General features: G+C 59.3%; 4 protein-coding genes across 7 annotated transcripts; 2 read left to right on the forward strand and 2 right to left on the reverse strand.

Moving 5' to 3' along the window:
* Positions 1-381: 381 nt before the first annotated feature.
* RUNDC1 (RUN domain containing 1) lies at positions 382-4,429 on the reverse strand. The gene is made up of 5 exons (XM_040087543.2): positions 4,059-4,429; positions 3,276-3,434; positions 2,807-3,005; positions 2,449-2,538; positions 382-1,923 (listed from the first exon to the last, which is right to left on the reverse strand). The coding sequence occupies exons 1-5, from the start codon at positions 4,386-4,388 to the stop codon at positions 1,058-1,060; spliced, it is 1,644 nt and encodes a 547-aa protein (XP_039943477.1). The 5' UTR covers positions 4,389-4,429; the 3' UTR covers positions 382-1,057.
* A 190-nt stretch (positions 4,430-4,619) lies between these two features.
* On the forward strand, positions 4,620-6,889 carry PTGES3L (prostaglandin E synthase 3 like). Its single transcript, XM_040087346.1, has 7 exons — positions 4,620-4,743; positions 5,140-5,253; positions 5,366-5,432; positions 5,727-5,825; positions 6,183-6,272; positions 6,377-6,430; positions 6,660-6,889. Exons 1-7 carry the CDS (start codon positions 4,736-4,738, stop codon positions 6,666-6,668), a joined length of 441 nt encoding a protein of 146 aa, XP_039943280.1. The 5' UTR covers positions 4,620-4,735; the 3' UTR covers positions 6,669-6,889.
* A 128-nt stretch (positions 6,890-7,017) lies between these two features.
* On the forward strand, positions 7,018-12,973 carry AARSD1 (alanyl-tRNA synthetase domain containing 1). 4 transcript variants are annotated; one of them, XR_005704127.2, is made up of 14 exons: positions 7,018-7,126; positions 7,212-7,334; positions 7,401-7,560; positions 7,960-8,017; positions 8,369-8,525; positions 8,613-8,729; positions 9,346-9,476; positions 9,650-9,716; positions 9,898-9,989; positions 10,434-10,488; positions 11,037-11,131; positions 11,264-11,414; positions 11,985-12,058; positions 12,828-12,973. XR_005704127.2 is itself a non-coding variant. In XM_040087344.2 (13 exons), the coding sequence occupies exons 1-12, from the start codon at positions 7,088-7,090 to the stop codon at positions 11,397-11,399; spliced, it is 1,230 nt and encodes a 409-aa protein (XP_039943278.1). In that variant the 5' UTR covers positions 7,018-7,087; the 3' UTR covers positions 11,400-11,414; positions 11,985-12,120. The 4 variants fall into 4 exon arrangements, 2 of the variants coding, with proteins under 2 accessions (XP_039943278.1, XP_039943277.1); XR_005704128.2 differs by having other exon boundaries at positions 11,989-12,058; XM_040087344.2 differs by lacking the exon at positions 12,828-12,973 and having other exon boundaries at positions 11,985-12,120.
* G6PC1 (glucose-6-phosphatase catalytic subunit 1) lies at positions 12,959-15,848 on the reverse strand. Its single transcript, XM_040087345.2, has 5 exons — positions 15,591-15,848; positions 14,977-15,086; positions 14,549-14,657; positions 14,204-14,319; positions 12,959-14,104 (listed from the first exon to the last, which is right to left on the reverse strand). Exons 1-5 carry the CDS (start codon positions 15,818-15,820, stop codon positions 13,593-13,595), a joined length of 1,077 nt encoding a protein of 358 aa, XP_039943279.1. The 5' UTR covers positions 15,821-15,848; the 3' UTR covers positions 12,959-13,592.
* Positions 15,849-16,508: the final 660 nt, after the last annotated feature.

Consider the following 16,508-nt stretch of genomic DNA (forward strand, 5'->3'; position numbering starts at 1 on the left):
CTTCCCGGGCACGGCCGTACCGGGTGTTCACCGCAGCCTCGGCCGCCCCCTCCCCGGGCACGGCCATACCGGGTGTCCGCCTTCCCCCCGGCCCCTTCCCGGGCACGACCGTACCGGGTGTCCGCCTCCCCCCGGCCCCTTCCCGGGCACGGCGGTACCGGCTGTCCGCCTCCCCACCTCCCTCGGGCACGGCAGCACCGGGTATCCGCCTCAGCCGCCCCCTACCCGGGCACGGCAGTACCGGTGCCCGCCTCCCCCCGGGCACGGCCGTACCGGGTGTCCAACTCAGCCGCCTCCTCCCCGGGCACGGCAGTACCGGTGTCCGCCTCCCCCCGGCCCCTCCCCAGGCACGGCAGGCGCCGTGTCAGAGCCCCTGTAACGGACAGAGCACACAGGACGGCGAAGGGCTCGGCCCACAGGTACTACAGCGGTATTTAATAGACCCCGCGGGACACCGGGCTGCGCCGACCCCCGCACGAAAGCCTAGAACAAGGAGCTGGCGCTCCGTCGGATGAAGCGCCCCAGCAGCCCAAGGGACACAGACTGCAGAGCCGCTGGAGGAGCCCCCACCTTCTCTGGCTCAGCCCCCATATTTTCCTACATCCCACCCGGGGGAGGTCAAGTCCTGAGTGACCAGGCAGCCCCCAAGGTGCCTCAACACCTGCCAGCTCCCTCCTCTATGAGGGATCATGTGTGTGCAAGGTGTAGAGCAGAGGCTGTGAGAAATAACCACAAAGGAGCTCAGCTGCACGTCCCACGGGCCCGCAGGCCCCATGGCCAGGCCTCTGCCCCTCACCCCGAACAGACACTGGCCACTGGGCAGGGCAGTTTGGCCCGAGAGCAGCAGGGAGTGGGCAGGGCAAGGTGCTGCCCAACCTGTGGCCTCCAGCCGCTCTACAGGGGCAGCATCGGACAACACACTGCCAACATCGTGACACCCTAAGATTTCCCTAAAAGCAAATACCAAAGAGACAAAGTTGGGTCTTACAAAAGCCAGGCTTCTTGAGCCCAACAGCTGCCTACTAGTGGAAAATGGATGACCTACAATAAAAACACATCAAAAAGCATCTTTGATGTTTTTCAGCTGCCGAACTGCCAAGTCAACCGGGAGGTTGAACTTCAGGCTGCTCAGGCGGCTGAGGAGCGTGAGCGCACTTTCGAAGCCGGTGTTGGCCATGTAGCTCCAGGGCTGGTAGTGAGACTGAACCAAAGCTCCAGACTTGCAGATGAGGTTGAGCCACGAGACCAGGCGCTGCTCGTTCAGCGCCATGCACACCAGCGCCTTCAGCTCCGAGTCCGCGCTGCGCTTGAAGGGGCTGTGCTCCGTGAGCACCGTGTGGATGGCCGTCAGCAGGCTCTGCTTCGGCGTAGCCACCACTGCTCCTGTCACAGGCAAGGCGAAGGCCTGGGAGAGCTTGCGAGCCGGGGATTCCACAAAGGCTTGCCCGTTCTTGGCGTTGTAATACTTGACAAAGAGCTCCCAGGGGTGCATGGTCCGCGGCGAGGGCGTGAACGCGGGAATCAAGCATGCGATGGGGGCCAGCACCAGGCTCATGCCTGGGGAAGAGGCGTAGAGCCCATGAGCCATCAGGTCCCGCAGGGCGACCGTCAGCTCCCTGCGCACAGCCAGAGTCAGCTCGTCTCTGCCTCCCAGGGGAACGTCCTGCAGCTCAGAGGAGCAGATAACATGCTCTGCCTGCTGGTGTTTCAGGGCAAGCTGCCTCACCCGCTCCACCGACAACTCCAGTTTCTCAATTAAGGGCGAGAAATCCCGGTTGTCTTGGTCCTTCTGCCAGAGGGTGCGAGGGATCTGACCCGTGGCACAGCCAAACTGGCTGACAGCAAAGATCTGCAGCACGGCCAGCACGCGGCGCATGAGCCGCAGGCCTGTTTCTTGCATCTTTCTGGCATCTTCTGGGTTCACTGACCAGGTTAGAAAAGAGAAAAACATACTCTCATTAGGGAGTCAACAACTCTGCTTGTTCATACGCACAAAGGGATTGCAAATATCTGAAAATATTTCCCTTCAGGCTAGCAGCAGAGTAGCAGCAGATGCCTCATGCTACATTATTGTATTTCCAGCAGGTTCAAGGGATAGAGTAGGGAGGTCTCAAACTCTAAAGAACACTGGATCCCCCCAGCTCACTGTAGCTGCTCACAGAGCTCAAGCTTGAAGAGCACGAATTACAGTGTGTTTTGCACCAAGTACCAGCAGTCTCTTCCTGGCCCCCACTGAGGACTGAGCCCACCCTCCATGCCCCACGCTCAGGCTCTGTGACTGCTCTGAGGATCCCATGGAAGGGGGGTAAAGGAACAGGACAGAGGCCTTCAGCAGGAGTGCAGAAACACAGAAACCAGGAAAAAGCAGACAATGACTGGTTCATGCTCATCAAAGCTTCAGGCAGCAGCTGGAGCTTTGCTGACAGTGCTGAGCCCAGCAGTGCCCACCTCTGTTCCCAGAAGGCCGGGTGCTGGGTTTGTAGGAGCCTCCACAGTCACACTGGCCATCTTCTGCCTTGCCAGAGCTTCCAACTTCATCTACAAAAAGGATTTCATGTAATTATTTCATATTTGTGAATTTCAGCTGCATATCCCAAGTATTAAGGTCAACATTCCTCAGACCCCTCTGGACCTCTTTAGTCACTCTATCAACACTTTTCCTCACCATCAGTTCAGAGAGATTTGTATTTTCCTGTGACCCAGAAGCTGATCCTGCATCTCCCGACATCCACGACCTTCCTCCTCATGACTACATCAGGGAATTACAAAGCAATTCAGTCTGCTCGTTCAAAAACTCATCACTGACCCTGAATGAAGTTGATGAACATTTCAAGGTCCCTTATCTGGGTCTTCAGTTGTTCCACCAGCTGCTCCTTCACCCTGGCTGGATTCACAATCTGTGCTATGGCAGCATCCACCCTCTGCCGCAGTTCCTCTGGAGAGAGCGTTGCAAAATCTTCACTCAAGTCCATGTCCAGCTTCTTTATCAACTCATTTATAATCATCTGCAAAACACAAGTGAGCAGTGCGATTTCACCACGTGGCACTGCTGCCCGGGAGCTTCAAGTACTCCTTTCCCAGAGGTTCCCTCAGAAACAGGATACCTTTGCTGCACAGAAATAATCGCAAAAGACACGGGACAGGTTCACACATCTAGACGAACTCCTGACACTCTATTATAGCTGCTGGTGAGAAATACAGACTGATGAGTGCCTGTAGTCTGTAAGACACTCACAAGAGCCAGGAAATGCAGCAGGAAGATTTGTGAGCCTTACCCGTTGTCTTTCCATAACCACAGACTGTGGCAGAGAATCATAGCTGCCCTCTTGGTAAGCAAAGGTCTCTAGGTCATCCAGCTGTGTCTTGAGCTGCAGGATCAGCTCTCTATGCTTCTCCTTCTGGACCTCAATTTGCTCCTGCTTCTCTTGCTCGCCCTGAAAAGAAGTTACCAGTAAATAAAACTGAAGACTTATTGTCATACCCAAGCCACAGAGAATAGAATTATGACATAAGGAGTATCTTCTGCAGCTCATGTACTTCACTAGTGAGCACTGCAAACCAGTCTGAGAGAGACATGTGTCTGAGCAAGGTAGCAAACAGGCACCAGCTACATCACCTCATCTGATAAGGGAGGGGAAACACCTCTCCAGACCACCTGCACCCAGGTCCTGTCACACAAGGCCAGGATCCAGGAAGAAAGCGGCCAAATAACATGTACATATCACAGATCCTCTGAGTCACCTGTGCTGTACCAGGGCGTGGAGCGGTGACACACCACTCAGGGCTCTAGGGCACATCCCTGCGAGCTGGCTCCGAGTCACCAGGGGCTTGTGCACGTCTGGTGTGCTGAGCTGTGTGCAACCCGAGCACCGCGGGCAGCGCAGCCCCGAGCCCCTCCCGGCAGCGGGATCGCAGCCGCCGTTCTTGGGCTCCAGGCCGGGTCAGGCCCGCATCCCGCAGGCGGCGCGGGGCGGGGAGCCCCAGGACGTCGGTACCCGGGGCGCCGGTGCCGTCTGTGCTTAGCAAAGGCGCCCCGCAGCCCTGCCGCGGGCACTCACCGGAGCGGCGCCGAGACCGTGGGGAAGCGGCGCGGGGCAGCCGCGGAAGGCGAAGTCCTCGAGGTCTCGGAGCAGGCGCTGCTGCTCGGCCGGGCCGGCCCGGGCCACCTGCCGCAGGCGGAACTGCACCTGAGCGAAGTGCGAGGCCAGCGCCAGCAGCGCCCCGTGCAGCCGGCGCCGCTCGGCCCGCAGCCGCGGCACCGACTGCGGCGACTCTCCCCCCGTGGCCGTCACCTCTTCGTCCTCCTCATCCTCGTCCTCCTCCGCCGACACGGCGCCCACCGGCGCCCAGCGCTCGCCGGGGCCCAGCGATCCGCCCTCTCCCTCCATAGCCACCGCTACCGGCACCGCAACGCCGCCGCCATCTTGGCGCCGGGGGGCGGGACCGGGCGAGGCCGAGGGCGGGGGCCGGGAGGGGCCAGGGGCGGGGCGGGGCCGGGGGCGGGGCCGGGAGGGGCCAGAGGCGGGGCGGAGCCAGGGGCGGGGCCGGGGGCGGGGCCGGGCCAGCGCGCCCCCTCGCGGCGCGGCGGTGGCCCCGGGGGCGCGCCCCGGGGGCGGTGACGGGGCCGCGGGTTGGCTGCCCCGGCTCGGCCCGGCCCGGCCCGGCTCGGCTCGGTCCCCGCGCCCGGCAGCCGCGCCCCCGGCCCGAAATAGCGCGGGGCGGGGCCGGCTCCGCCATGGCGAGGTGAGCACGGCCGGACGGGATCGGGCAGCGCCCGGAACCCATGCACGGCGCCCGGTGCGCGGCCGAGGCACCACCCGACAGGACCCTCGGAGCTGGAGCAGCGGGGAGCGGCGCCGGGCCGGGCAGAGGGGAGCGGACACAGGCCGGCCGGGGCCCGCCGACTGCCCGGCCTGGGGCGTGTGGGACGGGAGCGGGGAGCGTCGCGGGGCCAGCGCCCCTGCCCACCGCCCGGTCGCACCCGCCCGGCTCCCGCTGCCAGTCCCATGGCTCGGCCCGGCAAGAGCTCGTGTCCGGGGCCCCTTCCTCGCCCTCGCCCCCCGTGCAGGGCCCTGCTGAGCACTGCTGGGCACCGGGAGATGCCCACTGGTGATACCCGCTGGTGTGCTCTTCCCCAAGGCAACCCGCAAAGACACTGTGGTACGACCGCCCGCGGTACGTGTACCTGGAGTTCTGTGTCGAGGACAGCACGGACGTGAAGGTCGTCATCGAAGACCATCGGCTGGAGTTCAGGTGAGCTGCCACTGCCCTGCCGACCGACGTGGCCCTGCTCTGGGGGTGGTTCGGAGGACCGGGAAGGACTGTCGGCTCTCTCCTAAGCCCGGTTGTTACAATGTTTTGGCAGTTGCAAAAATGCAGACGGTGTGGAGTTCTACAATGAGATCAACCTGTACGCCAGGGTCAACTCCAAGGTGAGGTTTCCCACCAATGGACTGTTCTCTGAGAGCCTCTGTCAGGCTCAGAGTCAGAGCTGACCTGTGCAGTCTTGAGCAGCACTGCTTAACACTGAATGCTGCTCATCCTGAGAGTTTCAGTGGGGTGAGCCTGAGAGCTCCAGCCCTGGGGCTGGTACTCACAGTGCTGCCTTGAGCCAGAAACAACCCGTCTCTGTGGTTCTGTGACCCCACAGGCTGTGCAGGGCTGAGGTTTAATCCTGTGCAGAGAGGAGCCTGGCAGACACTGAAGCACGCCTGATCTCTTGGCAGGACTCACGGGAGAAGCGCTCTGACCGCTCCATCACGTGCTTTATGAGGAAGTGGAAGGAGAAAGTGGCCTGGCCGCGCATCACCAAGGAGAACATCAAGGTGTGTGTGGTGCCTGGTGCCTCAGCATGTGTGCTGTCTCCACTTAGCACCTCGTGGCTCCTAGGAACCAACCTGCCCCAGGACAGGGACAGAGACTCCCACAGGGAACCCCAAGACAGAGCTCCTGTCCTGATAATCACCACTAGTCCACAGACTTCTGCCCTCGAGGAAGGATGTGGCACCCCTTTTCCTTGACACACTCAGGATCAGGACCATTCCCCCCAGGCAAAGGGACACTCCTGCTTCCTGCCCCACCCCAGTGTGACAAGGCCCCTTGCCTGTGCAGGAGCTGCGTCTGGGCTGCGGGTCCCTGCTGTGCTGCTCTCCCGTCTCAGGGGATGCTCTTTGTGCCCACAGCCAGCCTGGCTCTCTGTGGACTTTGACAACTGGCGAGACTGGGAAGGGGATGAGGAGGTGGAGAGGGCCATGGTGGAACAGTATGCAGAGGTGAGCTGGGCCACCGGCCTCAGGATCCTGGGACACACCGTATGGGTGTGTGGGATGGGGGGATGCCAGGCATTTGGGGATCCAGCCATTTGTTTCCCATCCAGATGCTGGAGAAGGTAACAGACAAAGGCCCCCCGCCAGCCATGGATGACCTTGATGTAAGTACCACCCTCCAGCTGCTTCCTGATGCCCTGCCGAGCACAACCCAGCCTCAGCCTTCCGCCGGCTCCGGGACACCGGCAGCACCTCCTGCTGCACCCCTCGGGCAACCTGTCCTGGAGCCAGCGTGGAAACGTTCCTCGGGACAACCGGCTGGCACCAGCTGCTGCGACCGGGGCTGGCCCGGCGTCGGCCCCGTCCCCGGCACCTCGTTCCTCCCTCCCGCAGGATGACTGAGGCCCAGGCCCCAGGGCCCGCCGTGGCCGCAGGAGGCCCAGCCGGTGCAGCGGTCGCACGCACCGAGGAGCAGCGCGGGCAGCGATCTCCGAGGAAGCGGTGCCGCCTCAGCCCGTGCTGCGCCGCGGGCAGCGCTCCGGACGCTGGGCGGCGGACACGGTCCGGTCTGCCGTAGCCGGTTACCCTCGCGGGGCACGGGGCAATAAACGTGAACTGCCGCAGCCGTGTGCCGTGCGCTCGGGCCGCCGCCGCGCCGGGCACCGGGAGCCGCTCACCCGCACCGGCCCCGGCAACGCGCGCCGCCGGCGGGAGCGCGCCCGCGCGTCACCGTGCAGGCCCCGCCCGCCGCCGCTCGCTGCCGGGCCCGTGCGCGCCCGGCCTCGCCGCCACTCCCCGTTCGCTTGTGCCGAGCGGCCGTGATGGTGTTCCGGTGCCAGCGGGACAGCTGGGCCCGGCAGGTAGCGTCGGGCCGGGGCCGGGGCCGGGGCCGGGGCGCGGGGCAGGCCCGGGCGGGCCCTCACGGCGCCGCCGTCTCTGTCTCAGTTCACCACCAGGGTGGTGTCGTGCCGGGCGGCGGAGCTGCGGCCCGAGGGCGGCGGGGAGCCGGTGCGCGGGTTCCAGGTGGTGCTGGAGGACACCATCCTCTTCCCCGAGGGCGGCGGGCAGGTACGGGCCGGGCCGGGAGGGGGCCGGGGCCCGGGGCCGGCGGCACTGACGTTCCCGTGTCCGCAGCCGGATGATCGCGGCCTCATCGGGGACGTGCCGGTGCTGCGCGTGACCCGGCGGGGCCCCGAGGCCGTGCATTTCGTGCCGGCCCCGCTGGAACCGGGCGCCGAAGTGCTGCTGTCGCTGGACTGGGAGCGCCGCTTCGATCACATGCAGCAGCATTCAGGTCCGTGCCGGTAGCGGGGGGTGCCGGTGCGGCGGGGGGCGGTCAGCGCTCAGCGTGTCCCCGCCCTGGCCAGGGCAGGGAGAAACCCGACAGCTCTGTGTGCACAGTCTGTTCCCGGGACTACTGAGGGCAGCAGGTGCCCCTCTGCGAGCTATCCTTGGCTTGTAAACAAACGCACCGAAAATAAATTTGGAAGGGGAAGTTCAAGCTGCTGTGCAGCTTGTGCTGCCGGGAGCCGAGGCTCACGGGGCCAGAGCTGTCTCCTTGCTGCTCCTGAGCACTGGCAGGAGCCCCTCAGTGCCCAGCACTCGCCTCTTGTGGACAATGCTAACAGGAAAGACACGGCCTGACTGAAAATACCAGTGGCACTCACAGCTAGTGCTTGCACATCTCTTCCAGGACAGCATCTCATCAGTGCCATTGCAGAACAGATGTTTGGATTCAACACGACTTCATGGTGAGCAGGATGAAGGTTCCTTTTGACCCCAGTGTTTTCTTGTTTGGCACATGCTACCCTGCACAGAGCCCGAGCCTGAACGCTGAAACATCAAAAGCAATTGGTACCTTTCACTTGAGCTCAGATGTTGTGGGAGGGTTGACTGACCTGGAGAGAAGCTGTACAAAGTGTTTGCTCTGTCTTGTCCTCCTTAACTGTTTGGTTTCCATCTGATGCTTTGAACATAACAGGGAGAGGAGGGAAGTCTGTTTTGTTTCAGTCACCACATTCCCAGCAGTGGGATGCTGGTGCTGCGTGAAGGGACCTCCCAGCTGTTCTCAGCTACAGCAGCAGATGTTCTCCTTGGCGCAGGGAGCTGGGCCGTCAGCGAAGTGTCATTGAGCTGGACACCCCCGTGGTGACAGCAGAGCAGGTCGAGGCCCTGGAAAAGAGCGTGAACGAGAAAATCCGGGACAGGGTCCCTGTAACTGTGAGGGAACTGGCTGCAGATGACCCTGAAATTGAAACAGTGAGTGGTGGGAGAGAACCGGCGGGATTTGTGGGACTGAAATAACTGAGCACAGATGTCACCTTCTTTGTCGCTCTGCTGTGCCAGGTGAGGAGCCGGGGGCTGCCCGATGACCACGCAGGGCCAGTGCGAGTGGTGGACATCGAAGGCATCGACTCCAACCTGTGCTGTGGGACTCACGTCAGCAACCTGAGTGACCTCCAGGTGGGCAGCTGCAGCTGGGCTGCCTCTGGGAGCCACACTCCACGTGAAGTACGGCCAGAGTCCGTGGGATGCACAGGCTGCTCGAGACTGTGCTGATGGGGAAGGGAGAGGCAGCAGCCCTAGGCTGAGGGAGCCCCAGGAGGGTCACACACAGGCTGGGCACCTCAGGTGCTTTTCTTTGTTGCAGAACTCAGCCCTGTGTGTGCAGCAGTGACGTTTTTGCACTGCCATGGGTGGTGCCCATCTTCCCTCTGCTTAAAGCTCAGATATTTTTGGGTGTTCATAGTGGATGGGAAATCTTCTGTACAGGGAAATGGTGATAAAATCCTAGACCTGCCTTTAAGTGTTTGTACTTTCTCAGTCACTGGTTGGAGTCTGTTTCCCAGCAGAGACATCCAGATGCCCTGTAGAGTGCATCCCATGGCTAGAAAATTGTGTAAATTCCAGTGTACCACCATCCCTTTTTTTTTTGTATGTTGACCTTATGGCTGATTTTAATCAATTTATTTTCACTAGCAGAGAGTCAAAATTCACCACAAGGCATAATCTGGCAGGAGCTGACAACCTATGTGAATTACCAAAATGCTGTTCTGACCAGGTTGTTTTTCTCTTTAAGGTTATTAAACTCCTTGGCGTGGAAAAAGGGAAAAAGAACAAAACCAACTTGGTTTTCTTGGCGGGAAACAGAGTGCTGAAGTCAATGGAACAAAGTCACAGTACTGAGAAGGCTTTAACCTCCCTGCTCAAGTAATACCCTTTCCACTTCTGTTATTTCACCTTCACTCTTCCTCCTGGGAGATACCACATAAGCCTCAGGGTACATGTTGTGGGGCTGTGTATGATGTTGCTTGTTTTGCTCCTTTAGGAAATCCTTCCTTTGTTCTTCAGAGCAGTGATCCAACATCTCCCATTTCTTTCAGAAATGGACCAGGTGAGCACGTAGAGGCTGTGAAGAGGCTGCAGAGCTCTGTGAAGCTGCTCCAGAAGGTACAAGAATGGCTGGGAAAAGTGGGTTGTTGCTATTTCCTGTAGACCTTTAGTTGTGGTAACTGGGAGTCAAATCACTGACTTGTTTTTGTGGATATGATGAAAAGTACTCAAACCTCTGGGAACAAAACTATGTTCTGACTTTTCCAGCTGCAGTACAGTTTATTTGCTTTTCTTTCAGAATAACCTGAACCTTCTTAGAGACATTGCTGTTTTGATAGCCCGGGACTTCAAGAGCAAACCTGCTCCAAAGCAGCTGTTTGTGCTGCACAGGTATGGGGGAGCTCAGGGGCCAGCAGTATCCCACACATTTTATGGCAGTTGGATCTCTCACACCTGTGCAGCTTATTTTCTCTAGGAAGAATGTAAACAAAGTAATTAGAATATTAAACTGCCTTGGCCTGCTGCAAAGTTGGGTAATTAAAGGAATCTGTTCATAATTCTTCTGGTTTTGTAGCTGAGAAATTACTGTGTCCATCTAATTCCCTCTGCATTTGATATTTTCAAATTAAACCACGGAGCTCTATTTCTTAAAGATTATACTTAGATAATTCCTAACATGTCCACAGGAGTGCCCAGTGAGGATTTACATACATAGATAAATAAGAGCAAGAGGCCAAAATCCCTGCCCAGACACTTGGTTTCTCACTGAGATTTTGTGCTCTAGAGGGGGGTTCTGCTTTTCTAAAGTGTTTTTTTTGTAATCCATCCATACAGGAAAGAGGGGGATTCTGAATTTATGAACATCATTGCTAATGAGATTGGGACAGAGGTGAGTCACTGATGAAGACTAAACTGACACCACTGGTTTTTCACCCCAGTTTTACACGGACAGGAGCTGGCCAGGCTGCTATTCCTGCCACAGTCATGATCTGCAGATCTGGTTCCTTTGACGGGTACCTGAGGTTATCTGTCCCCAGCAGCCTCAGTGTGAAGGGCAGTCCTCAACAGTGAGAGTTCAGAGCACTGGGGAAGAGCCTTGACCCCCAAGAGCCCCTCAGTGGCTGAAATAGATTAGAACAGGGTTGGGTAAGAATAGAACAGAAAGAACAGAAGGTTTCAGTCACAATCACCTAATTCAACTGCCAACTGTATCCTTGTAACTTGGGATACCCCAGTACTGTTCTGTTCTAACAGCACATGGCTGGGCACAAAAGGCTCAGATGCCACTTCCCTTTTACTTTTTTCAAGCAGCCTCAGTAATGCACACAGACTCCTGAATTGTCAGTTTGCTGTTTATGTCCTGGGGCCAATGTCTGTCCTCTTCTTGGATGAGGAGGGCACTGATTTGTCTGCAGCAAGGCCCATCTCTGTCCACAGGAAACCCTGCTGTTCCTGACTGTGGGAGATGAAAAAGAAGCAGGACTCTTCCTTCTAGCTGGACCTGTTGAAGCAGTTGAAAACTTAGGTCCCAGGTAACACGTTCTGCGATTTAATTTGAGTAAGAATTCTGACGCTGCAGACTGAGCAGCTGCTGGATCCAGGCAGGGATCCGTGTGTGCTGTCTGGAGCAGGTTGGGCTCCAGCCTGTGCTGTTGTTGCTGCAGGGTGGCAGAACTGCTGGGTGGGAAAGGAGCTGGGAAGCGCGGCCGCTTCCAGGGCAAGGCGACCAAGATGAGCCGGCGAGGAGAAGTGCACGCTCTGCTCCAGGAATTCATCAGCCATCAAAACCCTGGAGCATAAGAAACAGTTCTCAAAGTAGGTTTGTCTTCCCTTTGTTTGCATAGGCTCCACTAGCTTCTCTACCAGAGAATAAAGACCTGAACCCAACAGCTGGTGTGCACATGCTCTGCGTGGGCTGGTTTGGTGCTCACGGAAATGGGGAGGGGATCTGCCATCATCACTTTGCTGCAAGGGCTCATTTCTCAAGACAAATGGTACAGGGATTAAAGGAGTCCTTAGTTAACCACTTTGTAGGGTTCCTAAACCCAGAAGGGGCCTCCTGCTGGCAGTACTTTGGGGCATTTTGCTTTGGGCCAGTTGCTGAGGAGGAGCTGATTGGCACGAACACTCAAGCAAGAGGCAGCTGGTCCCCCCAGACGCCTTGGGCTGGGCAAGGGCAGGGAGCAGCTGGAAGGGAGAGCAGGTGCCCCACAGGCTCAGGAGATCATTCCCCACCACATACCAAGTCCTTCCCCTTGGTGGGCTGCAGTTGTTACTGGTCGTTTTTTTGACCATGGGTAGTTTCTCGGGCTGATGCAGCTGTGAACTCCCTCGGGATCAGGCAGAGCTGTCCCTGGTGTTCCTCAGCTCACCTTTCCTGCCCAGGCAGGCCCTGGAGCTGCTGCAGTCTCCTCTGGAGGAACTAAAGGGCGCTGTGGAGCTGCAACGGGGCACAACAGGTAATTTGAGAATTTACCCTTCCCCTTCTTGCTAGAAATGGCATGACAGGTTTACTCCAGATGCTGATAATAAACAGAGAAACAGAAGAAAAGAAACCTCCCTCCTGAGGAAGTTTATCTGTCATGAGCAAGGGGATGGGAGCAGCCCCAGCAGATCAGGGTCCCACCCATGGCTGCTGTGACTGCTGCATGGCCACAGCCTTGGCTGAGCTGTGGGATGGCATCAGACCCCAGGGACAACCACTGAGGCCTGGAACTGGCCCAGAGGTGCAGGGGCTGGTGCTTTGGGAGTGATCCTACACATGCACACAGAGTCTGGCAGTCTGCACCTCCCTGTCTGTCTTGGATTGTCTCAGGCTGAGCGAGGATGTTTGTCCAGCCTGCACAGCTTGGGGGGCAGCAGGCTGAGCCCACAGGACCTCCTGCTGCAGAGTGGGCACTGGGCTGGGGTGCTGAGGAGGGAGGGGCATGACGCCAGCCCCACACCACAGCCAAATGCCAGTTCTGTCCCCCAACACCCTGGGGGCTCAGCACAGCCCCAGCTGAGCCAGTTGGTCCCAAAGCTGAGCTTGTTTCTGTAAACAGTGAGGTGACACAAGTTTGTCCCTGTTCCTGACACAAAGTGCACCCAGAAACATTGGATAAATAGCACAGAGAGCAGCTCATTGCCCCCACTGTGCTGTCAGTGTTCAGCTGCACCTCAGGGCAAAAGGTGAAGACCCAGGGCACTAGGCAGTGCCCTTCCCCAGGTCTTGAACATGTCTTGCAGGTATTGATGGTCCTCAGCACCCAAGAGAAATGTCCTCCCTCTACAATCTGCAGGCTATGCCACGACCCTGCAGGCAGGAGCTGATCCCCCATCCCATGGCACTGGCCAGCGGGACACTCAAACTCACCAGCTAAACAACCTTCAGCTTTAATAAAACAAAACACCTCCTGTGCACAGCCCCACCCCACGTCGTGTGTGCACAGGTACACGTTCTGTACGCTCGTGGGCGTGTGTGCACCCCACACTGCATCCCGCAGAGGTGAGCACCAAACGTCCCAGGGCTGGGGGGATCCCTCACACTGGCACTTTATCTCCATGGCACAGTGTCTGCCCATTCCTGTCACAGAGCTGCCTCTTCAGCAGACCCCAGACGCGCTGAGGTGAGAGCCCTGCTCCCGGTGCCGCTGTCCCCAGCCCTGCAGCGTGGAGGTGGCCTTGTCCCCACGAGCTGCAAGGGAGTGCAGGACCTCCCGCCGCTGCTGCTGGGTCCTGGGCAAGCCACCCCCACCCGTGGGTGCGGGAGGGACAGCAGGGGAGCCCCGGGCACGCAGAGCTCTCTGTGCCATCAGCCAGCTGCAGAGCAGCGTGACTGACGCTGTGGGTCCGTGTTGTGGGAGCCTCCCAGCAGCACCACTGGCCCAGGCTCCGTGGTCGGCTCCCGGTGCAGAACCAGCCTGTGCAGCTTCAGCGGGAAGCAAACGGTGGCTGAGGTGCACCCAGGGCCTGGAAGCTGCCCCTGAGCCCAGGCTGGGGTGTCTGCCTGCCTTAGGCAGCCTTTTTGTCCTGTGTGGCCAGGAGCTGGGAGAGGCAGTAGGGGATGAGGCCGACAGTAGCCAGCGGCACGGCCGCGCTCTTGCAGAAGGAGAGGGCGTAGAAGAGCAGCTGCGTGTGGGAGGGCGGCTTGAAGGCGTCGAAGATGTGGAGGATGAGGAGGGAGGCAGCGATGCAGCCCAGGCGGAGGGGCAGCTGCTGGCCCTGCTTTAACCGGGAGCTCTCCTGGTACATGTGGGAGTTGAGGGCCAGCCCCAGCCCAAAGAGGATGCCCAGGTTACGGAGGAGGCTGGCGAAAGGAGTGGTGTCAATGTGGACCCACTCAGGGCGGCTGCACCACTTCTGTGCCTTCTCCAGAGTCCAGAGCAGGTCCACGCCGAATGTCCACAGCAGCAGGTAGAAACCCAGGGTGAAGCTGAAGAGGAAGATGGTGATGCCCAGGTACCGATGGAAGCTGGCGTGGTAGATGCAGTGGACATGGTGGAAGGTCTTGGCCACAGCCATCCCTGCCAGAAATGAAGTGGGAGCGTTGGTCAGTGCTGCAGGTACTGCAGCCCAGCGCTGTGGTGCTGCAGGGAAAGGGAGGGAGGGTCTGATAAACTCACCTGAGAAAACCCCTGCGATCACCTGGTGGGGGAAGTGAGCAGCAATGAAGACTCGGGACATGCAGACACAGACCTGAACGGCCCAGAACCCAATCCAAAGCACCGTCCACAGCACCCTGTGAGGGACAGGTGGGTGCCAGGGCCAGCTTGCACTGCCCATGGCACTGCCATCACGTACTCCAAACAATGCCTGGCAGCCTGCTGAGCCTGTCCCAGTGCAGACCCTGCCTGGGGTGCCACAGCCCAGCTGTCAGTCCACAGCCTTGTGTCCTGATGGGCTCGGCTGTGCCTGTCAGTGCTGGAGCTGCCTCTGCCTAGCATGAGTGGTTTTGACACGCAGCTTACCAGTATCCGAGTGTCTTGGACTGCTTCTCTCCCCCAGCAGCAGAGAGGAGGGCCGTCACCATGACGTAGTACACGCCTGCTGCACCCATGGCATGGCCAGATGGGCTCCCTGGGCAAGAAGAGAGACCCAGGTCAGACTGCATGGGCCAGAGTTGGGCACAGGCAGGGGTTTGAACCACAACAGCCTCGCCAAGGGGCAAGGTCTGCTCTGTGCAGGGGCTGCCCTGCCTCCTTCCCCTGCAGGCAGTCCCCAGGAGCACAGCACCAAGGGCCCTCTCTCCAGAGCTGTCCAGAGGCATGTGCTGCCTGCAGGCTGCCAGCCACAGCCCTGTCCAGGCTGGCACTCCCCCCTTGGGTGTTCAGGTCACCACGGGCAGGTCACCCCTGCCCCTGGCTGCAAGCCCCTCCCGTGGCTTGTGGGACCCTACCGGGGCCAGTCTCACAGGTGAGCGGGAACTGCTGGATCTCTGGAGCAGAGCTGTTGCCATAATAGTCTGTGTCAAGGACCCACCAGTATGGCCTCTCCCCAAAGAGGATCCTGGAAAGAAAAGAGAAGGGATCTGGGGAGGTGCTGGGCACAGCTGCAGCTTTCGATCTGTCCTGGGAGCTGGAAGAAGCAAAGGACCCACAAGTGGTCCCAGGCATCCTGACAGACACAGCGCCCAGATGGACTGCTTGGTTCTGACAGCTGAAACTGCCTGTCCATGTCCCCAGCCCTGAGGGGGAAGAGCAAGAACTCCCTGCAAGCCAGTCAATATCACCTCCTGTGGTGAGAGGCTCTGTGAAGACCTCCCACTCAGCACCACAGCCCTGGCTGATGGGAAGCTCCGTTTGCAGGAGGCTCCATCTCCCTGCTTGGCTCTGGGAAGGGGGGAGCTGCTGCTGCATGGCTTGGGAAGGAGTGACCATTGTCACTGCCCAGCTGGGGCTGAACTCTGGTCTCTTTGCTCTGCACCAGCACTGGGGCTGGGAGCACCCATCTGGCCCGCATTAGTCCAGGTGTGCCACCACACGGTGGGAGCGTTGGCTCGGGGCCACTCACCACTTGAAGACGAGGTTGAGCCAGTCCCCGATCACAGCCACCCAGATGAGCCTGATGCCCACTGCTTCGCTGAAGTGGAACCAGATGGGGAAGAGGACAAAAAAAGCATTCCTGAGATCGGCAGCGTAGGAGATGAAGAGGAACCAGTCCTGGGAGCCCTGGAAGCGCTGCTGCAGCCAGTGTGTTGTCCTGATGCCCGCGTCGTGCAGGAGGTTCATGTGGGCCTCCATCCTCTGCCGCCGCTGCCCTCGGCGTGGCTCTGGCTGTCCCACGCTCCACTGTGCCACTGGGGTTTTATACTCTGCAGGGTCTTGTTTGCAGGGGGCAGGTCAGTGTCCCAGCGCTGATCTTTGGACCCAAAACCACTCTTTGCAAAGGTACATCGCCAGGGGGTTGTAACAAACATGTTTGGAACTTACGTAAAAGGGGAAAACAGGCAGGAGAGCACGTGGAGCGCAGGGTGCTCCAACCCCAGCACCATCCCCTGCCCCACACCGTCCCCTCATGCAGGGGGATCCTGCAGCCCTGGCTCCTCCAGCTATCCAACGCAACAATTCAGCTGCTCTGGCTGAACCTCAGCCCTTGCTCCATTATCCCACCCTCTGTGGGTCACAGTCCTGCAGAGCTGCCACGTCCAGGGCGGGCGAGTGCTCTGGTCTCTGCCATCCCCCTGTGAGCCACCACTGGAGCATGGCAAGGATGCCCAGGAGCATGGAGTGGGTGCCTGGAGCAGAGGGGAGGCTGCCCACGCCCCTGCTCATTTGCCAGGCTAATTGAACCAGGACTTTGCATAACGGGAAACTTCTGAAGCCATTCCTGGAGGTCCCTGCAGTCCCAGCCAGCCAGGCCTGGGATGCTCCAGGGATGCTCCAGGGATGCTGCCAGCCGTGTTCTGATCTCTAGTGGGGGCTAAAGGAC

The sequence above is a fragment of the Hirundo rustica genome, chromosome 27 (assembly GCF_015227805.2).
Source record: "Hirundo rustica isolate bHirRus1 chromosome 27, bHirRus1.pri.v3, whole genome shotgun sequence".
In the NCBI taxonomy this organism is placed as follows: Eukaryota; Metazoa; Chordata; class Aves; order Passeriformes; family Hirundinidae; genus Hirundo; species Hirundo rustica.